The sequence below is a fragment of the Chiloscyllium plagiosum genome, unplaced genomic scaffold (assembly GCF_037043375.1).
Source record: "Chiloscyllium plagiosum isolate Xiang-an unplaced genomic scaffold, Cpla_swu_hap1 HiC_scaffold_3, whole genome shotgun sequence".
Classification (NCBI taxonomy): Eukaryota; Metazoa; Chordata; class Chondrichthyes; order Orectolobiformes; family Hemiscylliidae; genus Chiloscyllium; species Chiloscyllium plagiosum.
In genome coordinates this window covers 53,992,548-54,017,795 of record NW_028270141.1, presented here as the reverse complement: position 1 = coordinate 54,017,795, position 25,248 = coordinate 53,992,548, and the positions used below count along the sequence as shown (strand labels likewise).

The following is a 25,248-nucleotide window of genomic DNA, read 5'->3' as shown; positions in this document are numbered from 1 at the left end:
ATAGCTGTCTGGGTTAGCAGAGAAATAGTGGGCTGAAAAAACCCCTTTCATAACTCCTGTTTTCTATGCTTTCTTAGACAATAGACAATAGGTGCAGGAGCAGGCCATTCTGCCCTTCGAGCCTGCACCACCATTCAATATGATCATGGCTGATCATTCTTAATCAGTAACCTGTTCCTGCCTTATAATAGACAAGTGTGGAATCAAACCCAGGTCATTGGTGTTCTAAGGCAGTATTGCTAGTCACTTTGCCACCTACCGACCATCAGAGAAAGTGACTGTTTTCATGTTTCAATGTACATCTCCACAATTGGGAGCAAATAGTGTATTCTGATACATTCAATGCTCAGCATCACTCCTGGGAGACTTTACCAACATTTTTGAAATCCTCCAATTATTCAGTGCTCCCATAAACTCAAATAAGGCATTTAAAAGTAATCAGTAACTAGGCTGAAGATCATCCTTTTAAACACCACTGATGTCTTAAAAAATGCACACTCAGACATACATATTAAATAGTGAGCAGGGTTTAAAATGGCAGTTCTGATGTCAAGTCAGTAAATCTCCAGTGCATGCACATGACACCCACACTCTCACTCTTAACAGCCACTGAATAAGCTTACTCAGCTCCCCCCACATAAAATGTTAGCTTTTCCTGTTTCAAAAGGTCACTGACATATCAGGAACAGTAAGTGTAAATATATTGAAGGAATTGTTCAAAGTGACTGTGCTTAAATGCACCTGAAATTCTCAGTCTGTGATCATGCAGCAGCTCAGTTTAAATAAAACATTACACCAAACTTTACACTTGAGCCTCAACCAAGGTAACTTCAAATGGAGATAAACTCACAAACAGCCAGAATCTAATTGATTGACATGAAAAGGGCTGAATGGCCTATTTCTATTGCCATGCTCCAATGTTTAATTCAACTTCATCATGTGTTTCGAATTATGGCCTCTTACATATCATCAAGTTACATTAGCAGCCAAGCATTCAGCTACCCTGGCCCAAAATACAGGAAAATCTCCCTCACTTAAAAACACTCCATCTACCTGATACAAACAGAAAGTGTCTCATTTGCCCCAAATAACCAGTCCCTCCAAACATAACAGAAAAATACTGCAGCTTCCGAAATGTGAAACACTTGAAACAGTCAGGCAGTATCTGTGAATTGAGAGAAAGAATTAACGTTCCAGCTCCTGATGGAAAGTCATGATTTAAATGTTAACTTTTAAATGTTTCATTTCCCCAAATGTTACCTTGAGCATTTTTTGTTTGGTTTTAATTTAGCAAATCCCTTGGCCTGGCCCATTTTAAACAGCAAGTTTATCCAGCTGAAGCACTTCCAACAGGAAGTTTCTACCCAAGTATGTTATAAACAGCAGCTTCATCAGTCAAGCTGAAAAAGTTGAATCAGATAACAAGCTAGTTCAATTTCTAGATGTTGTCCGACAATTAAAGCAACAATTGGGAACTACTCCCAGAGGTCACGTGAAATGGTATCCAGCTGTGAATGAGTTGAAAACACAGAGAACATGTAAAACAAAGGCAGGAGATACCATTCAATCTCTCATGCCAAATTCACCATTCACTTCATTCACACCTGAGCTGTACCTTTACTGCATCAAGCTGCCTTGAATCTTTGAGGTTCTTGTGGTGCATGCTCGTGCCGCTATTTCTGAGCCATGAGGTCTGGATTCAAGTCCCACCTGCTCCGAGGTGAGTAATAACATCTCCGAACAAGATGGTTTGAAAATATATCAGAGTGCTCTTGACAAGCAGTGGTATTTTCCCTGCCTCTGGTCGAGGAGGCTTGGATTTAAGCCTCACCTCCTCCAGCAATGTTCAAATGTGGACAATATATTTTGCCTTGAACTCCTTGTACGTTTGCTCAACAAAAAGCTCAAATTTCAATTTTTGAAATGTTCAATTGACTTTAGCTTTAGCAAGCCTTTGACAGGGAGAATATTCCAGACATCACCTTGAAGAACCTAGCCTGAATTTTGCAGATTCTTCCCTTGCCCTGGACTCTCCCAGCAGACAGTCTGTGTGCCCACTGAATCTTTTAATCATCTTTAATACCTCAGTAATATAATTGTTTGTATTTTTTAATCAAACTGTTCAGAGATATCACTACACACTTCTCGAGCAGGTGGGATTTAAACCCTGGTCTCCTGTTCCAGAGTTAGGGACACTATCACTGTTCTACAACAGCCCCATTTCATTGCTATCTTTAATATTCAGTTGAATACAAACATAGTCCATTTAACCATAAACTTCAGGAGTTAACCCTTGTTGTTCCTGTATTTATTTGTTGCTAAATTTAAATAACCTATTTGCTATCTAGCTTCTTGAATGATTGTCACTGCTATGATTGAACAACGCATCAGAAAATAAATTGATCACTGTACTTTCTATGAACACTGTTATGCTCTTTCACAAGTGTTGACCTGTCATTGTTTAATAAACGAGGGTGATTTTAAGTATTTTTCATGTATGTCGATCACTAGCATAAATACAGAGAAAGACAGATTTGTTTTGTTGCTAGTCTCAGTGAGTAAGAAGCACTGCAGCTGACTGTGCACCTACTGAATGCTGTAAGTATCTGTACTCGTTTGATATGCATCTTGCAAAGCTGGGTGGCTCCCAGTAGGCAATCCCATTACGATCGAGGGAGCAGCGTCTGCTAGTGGTGCCTGCAAGCCACAGAGAAAAGCAGAAATGAATGACAGCATTGGCAGAGTAATGTAGAGGGAGGAAAACATAGTCAATAGCCTGTTAAATGTAAGTGACACATTAAATCAATTGATCCTCATTCATCTAGTATAAATCATTTGACAAATAATGTGTCCAAATTAACACATTTGCTACATAGATATATGAAATATTTATCTTATTTTTCAAAGGAAGCGAAACAAAATTATTTTCTCCTCGAGAAGCAAGAAGGTTGGATATTTGAAAAATATTGTTTTCTTGCAAGACCTGGCAACAAAACTTGATGGTGTGCATTGACATTACCTGTCGCATTTAGAGGGCACCTATTGAACACAAAGTCCCCGGCTGCAGTTCTCCTCCATACCATGGCCATCAGATAGTCCTCAGGACATATCTCATAGGGTGCTGAAACAAAGGACAAAATATCACCTGCAATTCATCTGTATCCTGACACAATTTACAGAATCAGATATCAGTTAGTACTCATATTCAGCCCATCATGTTTGTGCCCACTCTTTGCAAAGTTCCACTCTGTATTTTTTAAAATCTGTTCATGAGATATGAGCTACACTAGCATATATCACCCATCCCTAATTGCCCAGAGAGCAGTTAAGGTCAAATACGTTCCTTTCCCATCACTCCAGGAAATTTTTTCCCTTCGAGTCTTTATCCAGTTCTTTATTGAGAAGTTGTTATTGAATCCTCTTTCAATACCCTTTCAGGCAATGTATTCCAGATCACAACAACTCACTGTGTAATTTCTAAATCCTTGTCTTCTGCTGGATCTTTGGCCTCACATCTGTTATTTACATTTGGTTACTGACAATGTTGACAATTATATGCTACTAAAATAAAAGCTCAGTGGGTGCTGGAGAAACCCAACAAGTCTGGCAGCATCTGAGTAGAGAGAGAAACAGAGTTATTGCTTTCATTGGGAACCCATTCTACCTTTGCAGATGCTGCCAGTCCTGCTGAGTTTCTCCATTAATTTTCTGTTTTTATTTTATTGCCACTTATTTATGCTCTCACAATTTTGAATGCCTCTGCTTTTAACCTTCTCTGCTTGAACAGGTGCAAAGCATAGGGCTGCAGTGCATGAACGTGGTCAGGGGAAATGTGTTTAAAGGAAAAGGATATGTCGGGACATGTACTTAAAGCTACAAAGGTTTTCACGACAGATAATTGTGACCCTATTGAAATATGCTTGCACCTTATTTCTTTTACAGAATGTATTCTTTTGTCCTCCAGTACCACCTCTAAGTTATGCACTGACATTGCGCAGCAGCAGGAAATTATTAAATTTGGAGACCATCTCAGCCACTTATTGAAAGAGGCCATCAGAAGTGATAGCCTGTGAAGTAGGCCTTGAGCTGCAATGTTTTCCAGGTGAATGGAAAGAAGGGGGAAGAGGTGGTACCAGGCTGCAGCCATGCAGGTGATGGAGGGGGTGAGGTTAGTAATGGGCAGGCCAAGTAACACAGCCAGAGTGTAGTTGTGGTGGTGCTGGTTACTGACTCCTGACCATTTTGGGTATGCCACCTTGGTTGATTGCTTGCCTTTACCCCCACCCCTTGCCTCAACTGCTGTTTACTAAAGCTGTTATTGAGGAGAAAGTGAGGTCTGCAGATGCTGGAGATCAAAGTTGAAACTTTATTGCTGGAACAGCACAGCAGGTCAGGCAGCATTCAGGGAACAGGAGATTCAACGTTTCGGGCACAGGCCCTTCTTCAGGAATGAGCAGAGAGTGTTCAGCAGGAGAAGATAAAAGGTAGGGAGGAGGGACTTGGAGGAGGGGCGTTGGAAATGTGATAGGTGGAAAGAGGTCAAGGTGAGGGTGATAGGTCGGAGTAGGATGGAGGCGGAGAGGTCAAGAAGAAGACTGCAGGTCAGGAAGGCGGTGCCGGGCTGGAGGGATTCGGCTGAGACAAGGTGGGGGGAGGGGGGATGAAGAAACTGGTGAAGTCCAAGTTCATCCCCTGTGGTTGGAGGGTTCCCAGTCGGAAGATAAGACGCTCCTCCTCCGACCGTCGCGTTGTTGTGGTTTGGCGGTGGATGAGTCCAATGACCTGCATATCCTCGGTGGAGTGGGAGGGGGAGTTGAAATGCTGTGCTACAGGGTGGTTGGGTTGGTTCGTCCGGGTGGCCCAGAGGTGCTCTCTGAATCGCTCCGCAAGTAGGCGGCCTGTCTCCCCAATATAGAGGAGGCCACACCGGCTGCAGCGGATTCAGTAGATGATGTGGGTGGAGGTGCAGGTGAATCTGTGGCGGATATGGAAGTTTCCTTTGGGGCCTTGGAGAGAAGTGAGGGGGGAGGTGTGGGCGCAAGTGTTGCACCTCCTGCGGTTGCAAGGGAAGGTGCCTTTTATCTTCTCCTGCTGAACACTCTCTGCTCATTCCTGAAGAAGGGCCTGTGCCCGAAACGTCGAATCTCCTGTTCCCTGGATGCTGCCTGACCTGCTGTGCTGTTCCAGCAATAAAGTTTCAACTAAAGCTGTTATTGGAAAGGGAGGGAGGGGATGGGCATGAAATGGATGCTGAATTTCTGTCAACTGCACAGAGAGTGAAAGATAAGTGGATGCTGGGGATTGAAATCTTGCCTGCTCTACTGTTTTCCCCCTGCTCCACTTACAGTACCTTATACTGTGTGGACAATTCACAGCAGCTTCACAAAAGGCAATATTAAGTTTCAGCTGGTTGATCCTCACCTCTATGCTGTGATCCAGAGAAAATAAATCCAGTAAAGGGGAACACTCCTTTTTGTGACATTAGTTGTCATTTTCGTGTAAGTTTTTCAAGATCAGAAGACTTTCAATGGGTTTATAAGTAAATGAGTATGTGGATGAGAAAAGGATATGATTTTCCTGGGACAAAAACAGTTATGTATTCAGTCAGCGAGAATTAGAATTGCAGGAGCTCTTAAATTTAGATCCTTTTAGTAATTTTATCTTCCTAACAGACTCCATCTGCTGGTTTGTGTGTGAATGATAGTCTCTAGTGGACAATATATACGATATAATTTTCAACAGATTACAAGTAAGTGAAGGGATGGCCAAGTCAGTGGTTGGATGGCAGATTGATTAATTGAATTAATGAGTGAGTGTGGGGTGAATGCTTGGAATGGGACAGGGGTGAGGGGATAGTTGGGACATTGAAATAGAGAAACAAGGAAGCAGAAGTAGGCATTTAGCCCATTTAAAACTGTTCTGTTATTCAACGATATCATGACTTGTCATTTTTCTCAACACCATTTTCCCGTGCTATTTCATTCTCATTTGATTTGATCAATGTGGGGAAATGAATACAAAAGTAGGGAAGTTATACTTCAATTAAACAGAGTGTGGTGAGAGCACACCTAAACTAATGTGTACAGTACTGGTTTCCTGATTTAAAGAATGTAAAAACATTTAACGCAGTTCAGAAAATGTATACTAGATTAGAACCTGGATTTGGTGGATTGTCTTTGAGGAAAGGTCAAACAGGCTAGGCTTGTACCTGTCAGAGTTTGGAAGAGTAAGTGGCAACTTGATTGAAACATACATAATCTTGAGGGGTTTTTGGCCTGGTAGATGTAGAGATGGTGTTATCTTTTGTGGGAGAAACTGTTTCAAAAGAGTCACTGTTTAAAAATAAGGGCTTGTCCATTTGAGACAGATGAGGCAAATTGCTTTACTCTCAAAGGGTGAAGACTCTTTGTAACTCTTCCTGAAAAGGCAGGAAATCAGAAACCTTGAATATTTTTAAGGAAGAGATGGGTAAGCAAGAGATGAAAGGTTATTGGGATTGGCAGGAGCCTGGAGTAATCAGATGTTATTCAAGGATGGAGCAGGCTCAAAGGACTGACTGGCCTACTCCTAATTTGTATGTTTGTATATTATGGATTTCTCTCTTGAACGTGTTGAATTACTGAGCCACCACAGCCCTTTGGGTAACTGCAAAGGTTCACCACATTCTGAGCGAAGAAATTCTTCCTTATTCTGACACTGGGTCCCATAGTTCTAATGCCCCTTCATACCCTTCCAACACATCCAGCCAAGGGAAATATCATATCTACATCCAGACTGTTGAGCCCTGTAAAAATTTTATACATTTCAATCGGACTACCTCTCATTCTTCAAAGCTCAAGTTTAGGGTGGGCAGTTGGGTTGGTTTGGTTTCAGGATGGAGTATTTGGGTTTGGGGAGCAGGGAGGTTGGTGATGTTTGATGATGATGAGATAAGTGTTTGGTCAGGGAATGGGTAGTTAGATGGTGCAGCTGGGGATGCAGTCATGTCAGGGGTGCCGTTGAATTGAGGGGTGGCTTTGAGTGTGTTGGGGGGACTTGTGTGAAATGATAGTGGGTTAATCATTAAGCTGCAGTCGAGTTTAAAGATTATAACAAGAATCAGTGCAGATAGCAGGTGTTGAGCCCAAGTGTCTGACATTGTGATCAGTGTAAGAGGCATTCGCAGAGCTTCACAGATAAGACCAGGGGAAGATTAAACTTTCTGGATAACATCACTTGTCTATGCCTCACCATTACAGCTTCCTCTGCATCCTGACTTGCAACAGCAGCTTTAGCTCAGTACAGTGGTGTTCCCAACCTGGGAAGCTCTACCACTGCCCATTCATTGACTTTGTTCAGTAACTCTGTTGTTATTTGGTCACTGACTGCAGGGAAGGATTCAATAATCAAGTTGTGGCAACCAGCCTTGGCACAGGCACTGAGAAGTTAAAACAGTGATCAGACATCAGTAATCAACATATCTGGAGTGCTTTCAGACAAGTTCAAAATACACTTAGTCAATAAAAGGAAAAAGACCTTTGCTCGACATCAATTGCAAATGGTCAGGTAAGGCAGTCATGGTGGACACATCATTTATAACCACTTAAGACTCTCCGATTAGCAGACACTGCAGCTGCAATAGATCTTTAATCAGTAAGAGAATCAAAGGTTATGAGACAAGGCAGGAAAGTGGAGTTGAGGATTAATAAATCAGTCATGATCTCGTGAAATGGTGGTGAACTCAATAGCCTGAATGGTCTACTGGTTCTATGTCTTATGATCTTAACACAGGATAAATTTGAGCAAACTAAATTTTAAGATTTCAGTCTGATCATATTGAACACAGCGACTTGGTTGCAGTTTATAAGCAAATGCTGTTTTCCAGAGCTGCTTTGTGCACAAAACATCAAATCAACAGACCACAGAACTTGGCACAATAGGAGCAGGAGGAGGCCATTCAGTCCATCAAATCTGTTCTCCATTCAATTATATTATGGCTGATCTTTATTTCAATTCCATGTAATCAGCTTGTGTCCCTAATCCTAAATATTTTTGGCAGTGACAAAAATTCATCAAGCTCAGGTTTGAAATTTTGAAAGCATCCCAGTGCCAATTTTCGATTTTGTGGTATGGGTGGGAGTGTGGAGTTCCAACTTTCCATTAATGCTCTGTTTGCACATGTAATTCCTGACATCTCTCCTAATTTGATCTGGCTCTACTTTGAAGTTTCCTCCTCCAATGTTTGGTCTCCCTACACCAGACAGAATGATTTCTGTCTTTGACATTATAAATTCCTTCAATTGTCTTCAAGCCCACAATTAGGTTTGGCTGTGGATTAGTTGAGTGAAATAGGACAGATGTATTTGAGGGGAAACCACATGAAGACATGAAGGAGAAAATAAGGTTGAATTAACATAGAGGGAAGAGGCTGAATTGACAAATGTCTACAGTCTGGATGTGTGCTGAGATTGTGTGTGATTCTGAGATGTCTGAAAGAGGGGACAATGTAGGTTAGCAATATAGAATCTCTACTTGATGTAACAGTAATTCTTCTTTCAAACAACTATGAAGGAATAAGATGGTAATCTGTAGATGTGTTTGCAATACTGGTCAAGCTGAGAGACCAAGGAAATCTCCCCAATTCATCTTTGAATAGTGGGATCCTTTACAAATGCCTGAGGATGGAACACCCCACATTTTGTTGACCTTAGGGTGCTATGGTGGCTCGGTGGATAGCATTTCCCCTCACAGTGCCAGGGACATGGTTTGATTCCAGCCTTGGGTGACTGTCTGTGGAGTTTGCATGTTCTCCCTGTATCTGCATGAGTTTTCTTTAGATGCTCCAGTTTCCTCCCACAGTTCAAAGATGCACAGGTTAGGTGGATTAGCAATGCTAAATTGCCCCATCTTGTCCAGGGATGTGCAGACTATGTGGATTAGCCATAGGAAATATAGGGTTACAGGGATAGAGTAGGGGGTTGGTCCTGGGTGGAATGCTCATTGGAGGTTTGGTGTGGACTCGATGGGCTGAATGGCCTGCTTATATATTGTAGGGATTATATGATTTATACCCCCAACCCCCACATGAGACAACACTTTTAACAGGGCTGCACTCTTTCTGTGCTCATTTTGGGCTCAAGATTCTGGATTGGGATTTGAACCGATAATCTTATGAGTTAAATGCAAAAGTGTTGCCAAACTAAACCTAAGCAAGGTTGTAGCCTCTAATATCATGGTGCTGGGTTACTTTACAAAGAATAGTAAGAACCAACAGTCTTACCTGGACACCTCTGTTCGCTGCACTTCTGTATCTCTTCCCCAAGACCTTCGCAAGGCTTCCCAGTGATTGCCAGCCCCTGACACACTCGGACTCTCCTCTGCCAACCGCCATCACATGACTTTGAACATCCACTCCAGAAGCCCCATGGATTCCATTTCCCATTCTCTTCAATACCAAAATGCAAAATAAAAATGCAGCTGTGTTAGAAGTAAGGAGGTAAGACCTGTCTGATGAATGATTGTGATGAGAATACTGTCAAGATGAACATACCCAGTAAACAAAATATAAATAGCTGCAGATGCTGGAAATCTGAAATAAAAACAGAAATAGCTGAAGAAACTTTGCAAGTCTGGCAGCGTCTGTAGAGAGAAAGCAGAGTCAAAATTTTGGATCCAGTGACTCTTCCTCAGACCTGCTGAATTTCTCCAGTTATTTTTGTTTTTGTTTTCAATTATCCAGCATCTTTATAAGATACTCCATTAATATCTATCAAGGATTGTGATTTATGAGTACCAAAGGATGATTGCAAAATTGCTATAGCTGAGGATGAAGATAGCAGTAAAACTATGAACCCACTGCAATAGGTTGTCATTATAGTGAGTGTCCTATAATGTTCTGAGTTTCTGGTTCAGAGGCAGGGAAGCTACCCATTGTATCACAAACCCCCTGAATGGATGTCCAATTCAGCAACTGAAACAAGCAACTGTGAGAGGATCTGGGGGCCATGCTTCTCTCAACATAATAACTAGGCTTCTACCTAGCATTCACTAGGTTTGAAGATTTATAGATGAGATCAGTATTTGTCTTTCCTGTCATTTGAAATGAATCACTTCAATTGTCACATTTTGTTATTTTTCTGCTTAGTAGTAGTGGGTTTGAATGATGTGTTGAAGTATTGCTTTACATGACTAGATTCGGTATAGTGTGGAAACAGGCCCTTCGGCCCAACTAGTCCACACTGACCCTCTGAAGAGTAACCCACCCACACCCAATCCCAATATTTACCCCTGACTAAAGCACCTAATTCTATGGGCAATTTAGCATGGCCAATTCACCTAACCTGCACATCTTTGGACTGTGGAGGAAACCAGAGCACCCAGAAGAAACCCACGCAGACACAGGGAGAATGTGCAAACTCCACACAGACAGTCGCCCGAGGCTGAAATCGTACCCGGGTCCCTGGCACTGTGAGGCAGCAGTGCTAGCCACTGTGCCACCGTGCTGCCCGAGTGGTAGTAGGAGTAGTGGGTTTGAATGATGAGTTGAAGTATTGCTTTACTATAATGTTGAGTGAAAAAAACATGGGATCAGGACTAATTACATATGGCAAAATAGTTACTTCCAGTAACATGAATTATTGAGTAATGTTAGACAACATGTCCTTGGTACTCAACCTATGCTGAAAGGAATTGTCTAGATCAGAAGTGAAACTGATCAAAGTTAAATTGACAAGATTAAATAAGGTCAGAAGTCACACGACACTAGGTTATAGTCCAACAGGTTTATTTGAAATCACAGGTTTTTGACTTCACCTGATGAAGGGGCAGCTCTCTGAATGCCTGTGATTTTCAATAAACCTGTTGGACAATAACCTGGTGTTGTGTGACTTCTGACCTTGTTCACCCAAGTCCAACACTGGCACCTCCACATCAAAGATTAAATAGGCAAAGCTAAAGAGAAATATTGTGTATAGTGTCAAACAAAACCAATTTAGTCAGTTAATTATATATAAACTGTTTACAAAGGGTATGTTTTAACATCAGTGTGATGCACAGCAGGAGCTGGAAATGGGGGCGATACCATCTGATTACGGAACATTGTTAACATTTCTGTTCAACTACCTTTTCCATTCTAAGGATTATTAGCAACTGAGAAAGTTATGCTTGCAGTTCTCCAATGGTGGAAAACGTTCCCTGCTCTGCCAGCGGTCTAGAAAGATGTGCCTATTTTCCAGAGGTTTATGCAGTACTTCCCAGTCTCCGAATAGTCTAAATAAATTTGTTCATGTCTTGGCAGGATTATCTGTTATCCCCCATTTTTCCAGGAGTCTTCACTAATGTGCCTTTTCCTACAGCCGACTGGATGAATGATATCTCCCTCCCAACAGTCTAGATAGATACCTTTCCCTGCTTCCAAGCAACATTGTCAGCTGTGCTCCAATCTTACAGCAGAGGAGAAAGATGTACCCCTGTGTCACTGCAATGGAGACATTAGTGCCCATTTCCAGGTGGAGCTTGCATCATTTTCAATCAATGCATTATCTCAGCAGCTTCTCCACTCCATGGATTTGTTTTAGGATTTTAAGTAGTTATTTCCAATGATCTCAAGGTTCATGCTAAAAATGTTCAGTTTATTGAACTAGCCTACTGTACTATTGGGATTGACAGTGTTGTGTATATGAGAGTTTATTGCAAGGAATTTACACCCAAACCCTTAGTTCTTGAGGATTTCGATGGCTTCCTGTGTGCTGCATGTAAGGAAATGATAAAAGTGGCAATAAATACTAGGTCTTCTGATTCTGTCTCAGTGAGGTGTCAGCCTCTTGTCCCACTATTTGAGAATGTGCCATTAGAATAATTCTCCCTCTGCTGGTCAACCATGCTATTACAAGTTGTAGGACTGATGCTGGAAGTTTGTTCAACTGAGTGCAGGCCATCTTCCTAAGATTTTCAATCTGTAAATGTGCATTGTAAACTTACACTGAAGCTCTCCTTTGCTCCACTTTGCTTTTCAGAAGTAAAACAACCTTCTCCACCCACATCTAAGCCCCCTCCTTTCCCCACTCCCAATAAAAATAATGGTGCTCAGAACAATCTTAACAAACACACACCTGTGCAGTCTGTGTTGAAACATTCTCTGCTTTCAGCCCAGTGTCCTCTGCATTCGGAACCACCATGAGCTGCAGCAGTACACTGTCTGGTTCGCTGCTGTGTCCCATTGGAGCATGTCACTGAGCAATCTGTCCAAGGACTCCACTCCTTCCATTGGCCATCCACTGCAAAGATACAGGGAGAATTTCTTTTAAGAAGAGCGGCATTTACAATCAATGTGCTTCCAATTTGTCCTGTCAGTACATTGGTGACTTTAAATATTTTGTTAAGTATTCTTTATGTCCCATAATTTATCCTGCTTCCTCCAATTCCAGATAGAGGTGAAGTTGGGATTGTCTCCTTGGAGAAGATCAAGATGAGATTTGACAGAAGTGCTGAAAAGGATCAGAGACAGAGTAGAGGGAGAGATTGCCATTGATGAAAAGATTGAGAACATTAACATAACAATGCAGGGCACTGTGAGCGGTCAGAACATGGAGTCCACTGCCTGAAAGTGTGATCGGGACAAATTCAATTGTGGCTATCAAAAAGAGAAATAGTTAATTGTCTGAAGAGAATAGATTTGCAGGAGTCCAGGGAAAAGGCGGAAGTGGTGAGATGAGAAGGAAATCACTTGCAGAAGCCAGTATGGACACAATAAATAGAATACCTGTCTTCTTTGTGCTTTAACTGCTGTCTGATTCTAATTCCTGACCTTATATTTTGTGGTAATTCTTACAGGGCTAGTACTCCATGAGAAACATTGATACTTACTTGCCATTATGTCAAATCCTTCTATGTGAGCGACAATAGTAAATGAAAGCAACCTATTAGCCATGGTTATAGCTGGCTTCAGTCCTTTTGAATAAGTGACCTATTCATACACATTAAAGAAGAGTTTTTAAATTCTCAAACAAACAAAAAGTACTGGAGAAACTGAGAAGGTCTAGCAGCAGCTTTGGAGAGAAAACAGTTAACATTTTGAGTTTGTTATGATTCTTCTTCAGTTCTGAATCTTTCCAATTTCTCAAGTAGTCCCTGTGTTTGTTGCATATCTGTGGTCTTTTTGTCTTTTTCAGAAGTTCATCCTTGATTCCAAATCCCTTTGTGACCTTTTCCATTCCCAACCTTTGTACTCTCCTCTTGCCCAGAACTCTTGATTCACTCTGTGCTCCTCTAAATCTGACATCCTCAACAACCCTGATTATAATCAGCCAACTGATGGCAGCACTGCTATCAACTGCATGGGCCCCTCAGACTCTGCAATTCCCAACTTAAATCTCTCCACCTCTTGACTTCCTTCTTTCTGTAAGATGATTCCTTCTCTTTTTTTTCTTTTAACATGGGATGTGGGCATCACTGCTGAAACCAGCATTTATTGCATCCTAAGATGGAAAATAGAAATCCTATAGCAAACAGGAATAAGCCATTAGCCCTCAAGTCTCCTCTCCCATCAAATATAATTATTGCTGATCTTCCAACTCAGTACTCTGTTCCCTTTGTCTCCCCATGCCTTTTGATTCCTTTATCCCTGAGAACTATATCTAACTACTTGTTGAAGACATTGAATGCTTAAGCCTCATCTGCTTTCAGTGGTAGAGAACTCCACAGGCTCACCACTCCCTTGGTGAAGAGATTTCTCCTTATCTCAGTCCGATGTGGCCTATCTCCAATCATTAAACTATGATCCCTGGTTCTGGATTTCCCAGGCATTGGTAACATCCTTCTTGTGTTTCCCCTGTCTTGCCTGGTTCAAGGTTTTACAGCATTAATTGCTTAATTGCCAAAGAATAGTGAAAAATCAAACACATTGGTATGGGTCTGATTCTTCAATCATGGCCAGATCAGGTAAGGACCTCAGAATTCCTCCTCTATAGGACATTAGTAACCAGATAGGTTTTTAAACAATTGAGAGTATTTGCCATTAAACCATCTTTTTAATCTCAGATTTAAAAAAAAATCAACTCATATTTCTTCAATTACCATTATGTGATTCAAACCCAGGACTCCGGAACATAAATATAGCTTCCTGGCTTGCTAGTGACATTACCAGCATACCACTTGTGGTAATTCTGTCTCTGAGCTTTGAACCATCCACTGTATCATCTTCTTTTGTACATGGGATATCAATATTTAGTGGATAATCCCCTGTAAAACACCTTGGGACATTTTATTATGTTCATAGCACTGCTTGAATGCAAGTTCATTCTCCACAATGCTTTAGGCAGCACGGTGGCTCAGCGTTAGTTAGAGGGAAATGGGTCTGGGTGGGTTACTGTTTGGAGGGTCGGTGTGAACTTGTTGGGCCAAATGGCCTGTTTCAACACACTAGGGAATCTAATCTAATTTGGCAGTACATTTCAGGATGTTTCATCTTGTGGGTGGCACTGCTGCCTCACAGCACCAGAGACCCGGGTTCAATTCCCACCTCAGGCGACTGACTGTGTGGAGTTTGCACATTCTCCCCGTGTCTGTGTGGGTTTCCTCCAGGTGCTCTGGTTTCCTCCCACAGTCCAAAAATGTGCAGGTCAGTTGAATTGGCCATGCTAAATTGCCCGTAGTGTTAGGTGAAGGGGTAAATGTAGGAGAATGGGTCTGGGTGGGTTGCGCTTCGGCGGGTCAGTGTGGACTTGTTGGGCCGAAGGGCCTGCTTTCACACTGTAAGTAATCTAATCTTAAAAAAAGTTGTTTTATTTGTTGTACAGTAATCATGGACCCACTGGTTACTGAGTGATCCGTGTCCAGTTGGAGCTGGAGATGGTTGTCGGTGGGCAGGTTCAAATGGGAATCTAAGGCTGACACCTGCCAGCGAGCCCAGTCAATGTTCACAGATCCATGTGGAGTCCACTCCAATGCAATCCCATTAATCCTAGACTTGGCTGTTCAAAGTTACACTTACACTTCCTGCCACAGAGGAGTAGTGGAGAAATATGGGGAGTGAAATATTTGTATGTTTGGGGGTATGATTTGAAACTTCATCAACAAGTAGAGATTAATGCTGCACTCATTGCATTTGTGTTAATAACATAATTGACCTAAACAAGCTCATTAATGTTTTAATTGTACCTTCTTCATTTAGTTACACAACACATGGCTCCTTCCTTTCATCACATAGTAATATTTTGTCAGCCACCAAGCAGAGATTTAGAAATTGTGTTATTCCAGAGGATCTGAGTGATATGGCACATTATATCAATTTGAGAGAATTTCTTCTAAAAGGCATGGTAACAGTGACGAGGCTGATTTATAGTTTCCATGGTGACTGATACAGGCTTTTTAAAGGCTGTATAATGTCACTAACAATGGAGAATAAAAAGCACAAGTTGATTAAGGCAAATCTGAATGTCATTACTGGGCTGGGTGTTTCTTCTTCTCATTCTCCTAAGGGAAATAATCCCTCCTCAGGCAGCTCTAACAACCAAGCTCTTTGAATTGTCAGGTTGTGTAGGATCTAGCACACTATCAAGCTCAGGGAGAGAACCTTGCTGCTTAAGGTCAATCCCTTTCATTGTAGTCAAGGCACTTTAATGAATTTCTCATGTGCAATTATAGTTATGCAGTGATGTCAGCAGCCTGGTTTTTGGGGGTTAGGGGCAGGCAGAGGTCATATCCCTGATGATACAGGAGTCATCCACTGAGGGTGTTGGAAGATAAAATGAAGTGTTTCATGTACAGTATCCTCTTCAACTGGTCACTTACTGAATAAGTAGACACCCTTATAATGAATAAATACAGCTGCTGGTTAACCGGAGCCTTGCTTCCCTCTTGGGTGTAGTTTAGGGAACCCAGAACTTGAGACTTGCAAATTGAGGTGAAGTCACTAATTCTCTGGAATGGATTGGCTGCATCCATGTCAAACCTTGAGCACTGTGATGTCCTCGAAACAGGGCATCTGTTACCTGACCCAACCAGAGGATTGTACAATTTTACATGTATTTGCAAGGGATTCTTAAAATGGCTCGGCTACAAAGAACATTCAAAGCTATGAGAAGTTTGACTGTGAAATGACCAGTCTACTGTTCCAATAGCCTGGAGTTAATCCTCCAGTAGGACCCATGCATGAATGAACACTTGAGCCCACAGCCTTGGGATAAACTCGGTAAATTGTGGAAAATCTAGGAGCAAGAGTAGGCCACTCAATCCATCAAACCTGCTCCACTATTCAACATGATTACGGCTGATTCTCTATCTCAGCATCATATTCCCAATCTCTCCCCATGTCCTTTGACATTTTAACCTCAAATCTATTTCTTCCTTAAATATATTTAAAGACTTCACCTCCTAAACTGTATGAGGTAGAGAATTTCAGATGTTCACCACCCTCTGAGTTCTGAAAGACCTACTCCACATCCCGAGACCATGACCCTTTTAGTCCCTTCCATCCAAAGGGAACATGCATCTAAGATGTCCAGTCCTGTCAAAAGTTTATATGTTTCAATGAGATCTCCTTTCATTCTTCTAAACTTCAATGAGTTCAGGCCCAATCTCTCCTTGTATAATGCCCAGAACATCTTAGAAAAAATTCATTTTCTTCTTCAGGTGGCAAAGTTGTCGAAGCAGTGACATTCACCATATCCATTTCAGATTCTGAGATCTCTTCAATGCTTGACTTGAGAAGGAGACCCCATGGGTTCCACCAATCTCTCTCTCTCTGTACTGAAGGGCCAGGCACATTTTGGACCTGCACTGTTTGGAAGTTTCAAGCTTTCATATGGTCCAGATGCTTGTTCAGGACATTGAACTTACCCAAACTTTTTATGTCACGGGACATGACCTCATGTTGATCATGCCTTTACCCATGGAAGGCCAATCCTGTAGTTCCTAAATCAGACTTCATCCCCTGAAGTAAATTATCTGTCTTGCTTAGGGGAGTCATGTGACTGACATTGGCATTCCTGATTCCTGTTTCACTCCCCCCCCACCCTTGCCAGTTCAGGAAGATCAGATTTAACCTGGTGCAGAGTCTTCTCCCCATCAGCAACTTTGCTGGAGCTATCCCTATAGTTGAATGGTGGGTAGTCTTATAATCAAATCAGAACCAGGATAGTGAAGCTATAGGCTGTTTCTTTAAGCCTGTCTTTCAAATTTGATCTGCTGTTTCTGCCTGAGATAATAAGAACAGCTCTATATATTGAATGCCATTTTTCTTTAGGAAATACTCAAATTTCCAGCTGGTAAATGATGACCGTTATCTGTGACCAATACTTCCAGGAGTCTGTGTACTGTAAAACATGCATGTAGTTTTTTTTATTATTGTCCGTGTGTTTGTTGAATGAACCCTATGTATATCCAATCATGTGAGTGGGCATCCATAATGACTCAGAACATTGAGCTCCTGAAAGCACCTGCACGTTTGATGTGTAACTGAGTTCAGGGTTTACCAAACAATTCCAATGAATGTGTGGAAGCTGCTGGCAGTAATATTTGTCGTTGTGGTTCTGTTCGCCGAGCTGGAAGTTTTTGTTGCAAACGTTTCGTCCCCTGGCTAGGCGACATCATCAGTGCTTTGGAGCCTCCTGCGAAGCGCTTCTTTGATGTTTCCTCTGGTGTTTATAGTGGTCTGTCCCTGCCGCTTCCGGTTGTCAGTTTCAGCTGTCCGCTGTAGTGGTTGGTACATTGGGTCCAGGTCGATGTGTTTGTTGATGGAGTTTGTGGATGAATGCCATGCCTCGAGGAATTCCCTGGCTGTTCTCTGTCTGGCTTGCCCTATGATAGTAACCACCCCAACACACACAAACGAAGCTGCATCAGGACACTATTCAGAAGGGCCACAACACACTGCAGTACACCAGAACTGCAAAAAGAAGAAGAGGAACACCTATACAAGGTATTCGCCAAAAACGGATACCCGCGCAACTTCATCAACAGATGCCTAAGAGAAAGACCACAGAACGAGGACATACCACAACCAAAAGGACTAGCCACACTACCATACATCAGGAGCATCTCGGAACTGACAGCCAGACTACTGCGACCCCTAGGACTCATAACGGCACACAAACCAACAGCCACGCTCAGACAACAACTCACCAGAACGAAGGACCCGATACCCAACATGAGCAAAACGAATGTAGTGTACAAAATACCATGCAAGGACTGCACTAAACACTATATAGGACAAACAGGAAGACAGCTAGCAATCCGCATACATGAACATCAACTAGCCACGAAACGACACGACCAGCTATCCTTAGTAGCCACACACGCAGACAACAAGCAACATGAATTCGACTGGGACAACACTACTATAATAGGGCAAGCCAGACAGAGAACAGCCAGGGAATTCCTAGAGGCATGGCATTCATCCACAAACTCCATCAACAAACACATCGACCTGGACCCAATATACCAACCACTACAGCGGACAGCTGAAACTGACAACCGGAAGCGGCAGGGACAGACCACTATAAACACCGGAGGAAACATCAAAGAAGCGCTTCGCAGGAGGCTCCCAAGCACTGAGGATGTCACCTAGACGGGGGACGAAACGTTTGCAACAAAAACTTCCAGCTCGGCGAACAGAACCACAGCAACGAGCACCCGAGCTACAAATCTTCGCACAAACTTTGAGTAATATTTGTCGTTATTGCCACTCTGGACATTGGCCCATCAATGTGGTTATGTCTGAATCCAAGCCTGACCATCAACCTAATTTCTTGCCAACATCTTCATTTTGGAAACTCCTGAATGACCTTGGTGGAGTTCAGCCAGTATCTGGCAGTGACCTTTGCTCGGGCTAATCACTGTTGCTCCCCATAATAATGCACTGTCTTCCAATGTGATCTGGTCTGTCTGGGTCCACAAAGGTTTTGATTCTGATTGTGATGGCCCTTTGGTAACTTCCATCACCACCAGTTGTTTCAGTTTTGCTAAGACCAGATCTTTCTGCATCCAGACCCTAGTACTGTCAGCTGTGATGGGAAATGTGTCGAGAAATTTGAAAACCATTTTGAACAATTGCAGTGGTGTATCTGCCAGTGGGAGATGGCTTGATGCGTGCGTATTCATTACTTGGCCTCTCGAACAGTGTGGAGAAAGTGAGGACTGCAGATGCTGGAGATCAGAGCTGAAAATGTGTTGCTGGAAAAGCGCAGCAGGTCAGGCAGCATCCAAGGAACAGGAGAATTGACGTTTCGGGATTCCTGAAGAAGGGCTTATGCCCGAAACATCAATCCTGTTCCTTGGATGCTGCCTGACCTGCTGCGCTTTTCCAGCAACACATTTTCAGCTCTCGAACAGTGTTCCAACTTGTAACTTTATGCATTTAGTATTAGTATCCACTGCTGAATTTGGCTTGAATCTATAGGGGGCACTACCTTGTCCTCTTTAAATAAACCTAGCAGGCATTTGTAGTCCATTATTATTTTAAATTTGCATTCGTAAAGGTTTTGATGAAACTTCCTAATCTGACCACCAAACCTTCTTTTAATTTAATTTGATTTATTATTGTCACATGTCCCTAGATACAGTGAAAAGTTTTGTCTTACATGCAGTACAGGCAGATCATAACATACAAAGATCATAGGGTAATTGAACAGTGAGGAATACAAAGTTATGGCTGCAGAGAACGTGCAGAAAAAGCAAGATCAACAGTAGTTTTGAAAGTTGAGAAGTCTATTGACAGCAAGGAAGAAGCTGTTCTTGAACCTCATTCTCATTACCATTGAAATAACTCCACAGAGGCCAGCACCCTGTCACCAAGTCACTCTTTATTTACACATAGGCAGTCTTGACTCTGATACAACCTCACCAGAGTTAACTCCCAGAGTGTCAGGATGTCTGACACTCATGTTTTTTTTTCTTGACACTGATCCAACTACCTCAGAGTCAGCTCTCAGAGTGAACAAGATGTCTGGTAGTCCCATTCTTATTTTTGGGAGACACAGTGAAAGATACACAAATCTTTATTCAATTTCCACCGCCAGGAAGAAAGGAAACACCTGAGCGGCCAGTGACAAGTAGAGCCCTTCACATCAAAGGGTAATGCTGTGTGATCAAACAGTGAAGGGGAGGGCAGGGATTAAATCAAAATAGAATTGGATGGGGAAATAATGCACTCCACTCCCTGCGGCGCCCACCTCTCCCTGAACAACCCAGGGTGTTGGTGGACACTGCGTGCTCCTTCTCCAAGGACACCCAGGCTCTAACATAACCGCGGAAGAGGGGACACTCCTGTTTTTAACTGTCAGCCAGGACTCCCTGATTAGACAAGATTAACAGCCCCAATCAGGAAATCATATTCCACAAGATCCACCTGCCGAATTTCATTACGATCACTGCACAAACTTCCTCTGCTGTGTCCAGCTGCTGTTCTCTCTCTGCCGCGATTAATCTGTTAGTTCCTGTGGTGCTTGCTGGCCCTGTTTGCCATGGATGTTGAGCTTATTTTTGGAATATGTAGATGACACATCATCATGTTTAAATGTCAAGACAGCCACTTGTCGACCCAATTTTGTACTGTGCCCTCACTCTTTAAAACTGCTGAATTGGTGGCACATGAGAGAGTTGGTGGTGCAGTGGTAAAGTCACTGGCATAATAATCCGAACCCTAGATTAATGTTCTGGAGTTACGATTCCAATCCCACCAGGGCAGATGATGAAATTTGAATTCAATTAAACAGAAACTGGAATAAAATAATGAGCCAATGTCAACTGTTGTAAAAGCCCATCTGGCTTAACTAATATTCAGTTAGGTAAAGACATCTGCCACCATTACCTGATCTGAGCCGGCTTGTGACTACAGATTCACTACAAAGTGGTTGATTATTTGACTTATATATGTATTGAGGTACAATGAAAAGTATTGTTTTACATGCTTTACAGGCTGATTGTTCTGTACAATGCATTAGGTAACAGAACTGAGTGCAGAATACGATGTTACAGCTACTGGGAAGGTGCAGAGAGTCATCAACACTAACTAAAGAGGCCCATTTGAAAGTCTGCTAACAGCAGGAAAGAAGCTGTTCTTGAATCTGTTTGTACATGAATATAAACTTGTATTTTTCTGCCGGACGGAAGAGGATTGAAGACAGTATAACCAGGTGGGAGGGGTTTTTGATTATGTTGGTTGCTTTCTTGATAGAGTGGAAAGTATAAATGACGTCAATGAACGGGAGTTGGTGGATGAACTGTGATCACAACTCTCTGTAATTTTTTTCGGTCTTGGGAAGAGCAGATGTCTTACTATGCTGTGATGATTGATGAGATGCTTTCATGCTTTCTATGGTGCTTTCCGTAAAAGTTTGTAAGAGTCTTTATGGACATGCTAAAGTTCTTTAGTGTCCTGAGGAAGTAGAGGCATTGCTGTGCTTTCTTGACTGTAGTGTCAACGTGGGTGGACCAGGATAGATTGTTGATGATCGTCACTCCCAGGAACATGATGCGCTCGACCAGAAAGGGACATGCCCTCCACTCTCCTTTGTTTTGCTGATATTAATGGAGGGATTGTTGTCTTTACACCATGCCATTGAGCATCCTATCTCCTTCCTGTACAATGTCTCATCGTTGTTTGAGATCTGACCTACTATAATGGTGTCATTAGCAAACTTGTAAACGAAGTTGGTGCGGAATATGGCCATGCATTTATGTGCGTCTAAAGAACTAAGTAGGGGGTTGACTATGTGGTCTTGTGGGAGATTGAAGATTATCGTGGAGGAGGTGTTGTTTCCTGCCTCAATAAATTGAATTATAGATCATCCCGTCACTTGTTGTTCACCTGTTGACAGTTCACCAACACTATACCTGAACGTTGGCTCTCCTGCTCCTCTGATGCTGCATGACCTGCTGTGCTTTACAAGTGCCACACTTTTTGACTCTAATCTCCAGCATCTGCAGTCCTCCTTTCTCCCACTTTTCTGACACAATCTAACATTTTTGATCAGCAGAGATTTATGATTCAGCTTATCAACACTCCACTCATACCATTTGCATGATCTTTTGGTCTTGCTGCCAATAAGTTCTATCCCTGTGGGCTTTTCTTTAGTTCACCTGAAGAAGGAGCAGTACTCTGAAAGCTTGTGATTTCAAGTAAACCTGTTGGACTACACACTGATGTTGTGTGACTTTTGACCTTGCCCACCCCAGTCTAACACCGGCACGAACACATCAATGCATTATAAATTGCTGATTAGGTCTTTGAATGTCACACCAGTTCTGGAGCCACATTTTAAGAAGACTGTGAAGACCTTGGAAGGGCAGCAGAGAAGAATTACCAGAATGCCTTTCTCAGGATTAACCACTGCAGTTACATGTAGAGACTGGCATTGTTTTCCTTAGAAAATAAAAAAAAGATTTGCAGATGTTGGAAATCAGAACTAAAATCAGAAATTGCTGGAAAATCTCAGGAAGTTCTGGCAGCATCTGTGGAGAGAAATCAGACTACAGAAAAATCTTGATTATTTGAAGGACACGGGTGGTGGGTTTTTCACTCATTTTATCGAATGCCGGATAATCGAATGCTAGATAGACCTTGCGATCTTGTCTGAAATTCGGATAATCGAGGCTCCTCTGAAAATGTTATAGCTCCTTTTTCTTAGATCTTTGAAGTTTAAGGGAGATTTAATGGACTAGAATGGTTATGCATGTGATATGTTTTGGATTAAACAGGAAGACCAAGTTTCTATTGAGCAGGAACGCTATTGAGAAAAGAATATGTATTTATAGTGACTGGCACAAGAGTGGGACATTTGGGGACACTTTTTAATAGAGAGGTAGATCGAAAATGCAATGTGCAAAAGAAGGCGGAAGTATATTCAATAACAACTTGTAGAAGGGAAGTGGATAAATGTCAGAGAAAGAAAGAAAATATTGCAAGACCTTGAAGGAAGAGCAGGGAAATGGAAATAATTAGGTAGTTCCTTCAAAGAGGTAGCTCAAGAACAATGGGCTGTGCTGTATCATTCGATAATTCTCATTCTGTTAACATCAATATGATTATAATCATGTGGGCTTTATAAAAGGAACATTCCCAACAAATTATCCTTCCCCTGGCATCCTGTCCTCACAAACATCACATGCATCTATTGACTGACAAAAACCCACAAGCTGGTTGAAACCACCCATGCTGCCTCTCACTTACCCACTCTATTGCAATCTGTTCAACTCATCCCTGCCAGCCATCATCTCAATGCCTCACATGGAGGAACCTTCCTGAGCAAGATACCCCAGTGGACATCTTTTAGATCAAGGAATGAGGAACATGGGAAGTTGTTAACAAGTTCCTTGTGGCAAACCTTATCTGTCAAGGAACTTGGAATGGAAAAAAAATGGAAAAAAAAAATGAAATAAAAACCAATGAACATGGAACTACTACTGTGACTGTGATCCTTGCGGAACAAATTCAGCGCAAGGCTAGGTTCCTACACAGCCAGTCACTGGGACCTTGGTACAGACGCCATAAGACAATGCTGCTCATCACTGAGGAGCATCCCTTTGCAGCCTGAATAGGAAACTAATTCCCTTAAACCCATCAAATGAAAACGTTATTGCATGACATTGAGGATTTGCTTTTGCTTAATAAATAACTCATATGACAAGAAAGAAAACCAATGGCCCCACAAAACACATTTCTTTATCTATTCATAGGAAGTGGGCAATTGTGGCAAGGCCAACATCCATTGCCACTCCCTGACTGCCCTTGAAAAGTTGCAGTTAAGAGTCAACAGTATTCCCGTGCATCATACAGGGTAGACCAGGTAAGGATGGCAGATGTCCCTCTGTGAAGGACTTTAGTGAACCAGATGAGTTTTTGTGACCATCCCTGATACATTGAACTTGCATCCAGTGAGCATTAGTCTTGGTTGCTGGATTTTTAGTTCAATGATTTTTAGTTCACTTTGTCACTATTAGCCCCAACATTTGAGTGGGTTTCTGCAAACATCCTCTTTGGAGAAGCTGCCTGAACTATTGATGAAATGTAGTCATGGATGGGCCAGCCAGTATCGCTCTGGAAATAGTTTCAAGGGTTGAAATAATTGTACAGTCAAGATACAAGTGTATGTTTTATGATTCTCATAAAAGATCAACATTTGGAATCTCTGTTAAACTAATTATGGATTGTTTTAATACAATTATGTGCAAACCTAGAACCAGAAAATGCTGGAGGAGAACAAAACTTTGTTATCAACAGATTGAGCAGGTTTCTGTTTATAGAGTCAAGTTTTATGAACTCTTCATTTGCAATTTAATGCCTAAAACATCATACTTAAATCTATATTTTACTTAAAACCCATAAAGAAGGATATTGTAACATTTGGAAGTGAATGTACAGGTGGTCCTGTAGCTCCATTTTGAAGTGTACAAGATGAATCAGATGGGTATATGGCATTCATAAGTTGTACTAGTTTTACTTTCTTTGCAGGAGAATTCAGGTCAAGCAGGGATAAGGTTGAGTGTTGGCTAGTGGCCCAGGGACTCTGGGATTATTATGGTTTTCATCAATATGTGAGTTAAATTGAGAAAAGCACAGTGAATCTCTGCACCCACAAACAAAGAGGTAAAAACAATGACTGCAGATGCTGGAAACCAGATTCTGAATCAGTGGTGCTGGAAGAGCACAGCAATTCAGGCAGCATCTTGCTGCTTGTTGGATGCTGCCTGAATTGCTGTGCTCTTCCAGCACCACTGATCCAGAATCCACAAAGAAGGCCTGTCCTGTCCCTTTTGCTGTTCTTGGTGTTAAGGCCCTTAATCTAAGAAATCATTTTCCCATGTTTTTGCCAATCATCTGTTGTTAGCGCACATCAAATGATGGTTAACTTTAATGTTCAGGAAATTCAGAACATCAGAGATTGGGAGCATTGATCTCCAATCTAGATTTTTCTATGTTGACTACTCCTAAATTTGGCTGTTTTCAAAGGTGTAATGCACTCAGCATAAAAACAAAATTATCATTTGCTTCAAGGGAATGGAAAAAAGATTTCCAATGCAATTGATCTCTCTCTTATTCAAGTAATGAGTTATTTTCATGAAATCCTGTCTCCTCTGACATAATCGGCCTGCAAAAATGCCAGGATTGATATCTATTCATTTCTCCCTCTAGCTTTCCCAGATCTTCGTTCTTCTCCCATCAAGACCTGTTGTTTCCCTGCATTTTATAACTGGTGGTCATATTTCCTGATTCCTCATTCCTATTCTCTAAAATTCCCTACCCAAAAATATTTCACCTTCCTATCCTCGTTT

The 25,248-nt window shown here is 41.9% G+C and overlaps 1 protein-coding gene across 15 annotated transcripts in view; it reads right to left on the bottom strand.

The window, feature by feature from the left end:
• adgrb3 (adhesion G protein-coupled receptor B3) overlaps window positions 1-25,248 on the bottom strand; it is an 858,467-nt gene that overhangs the window by 446,671 nt on the left and 386,548 nt on the right. For all 15 annotated transcript variants that reach the window (XM_087979341.1, XM_087979352.1, XM_087979359.1 and 12 more), the window contains 4 exons: window positions 12,090-12,254; window positions 9,260-9,424; window positions 3,020-3,121; window positions 2,591-2,697 (listed from right to left, as the gene is read on the bottom strand). In XM_087979341.1, the coding sequence (XP_087835467.1) occupies window positions 2,591-2,697; window positions 3,020-3,121; window positions 9,260-9,424; window positions 12,090-12,254 (539 nt within the window). The remainder of the gene's footprint in view (window positions 1-2,590; window positions 2,698-3,019; window positions 3,122-9,259; window positions 9,425-12,089; window positions 12,255-25,248) is intronic.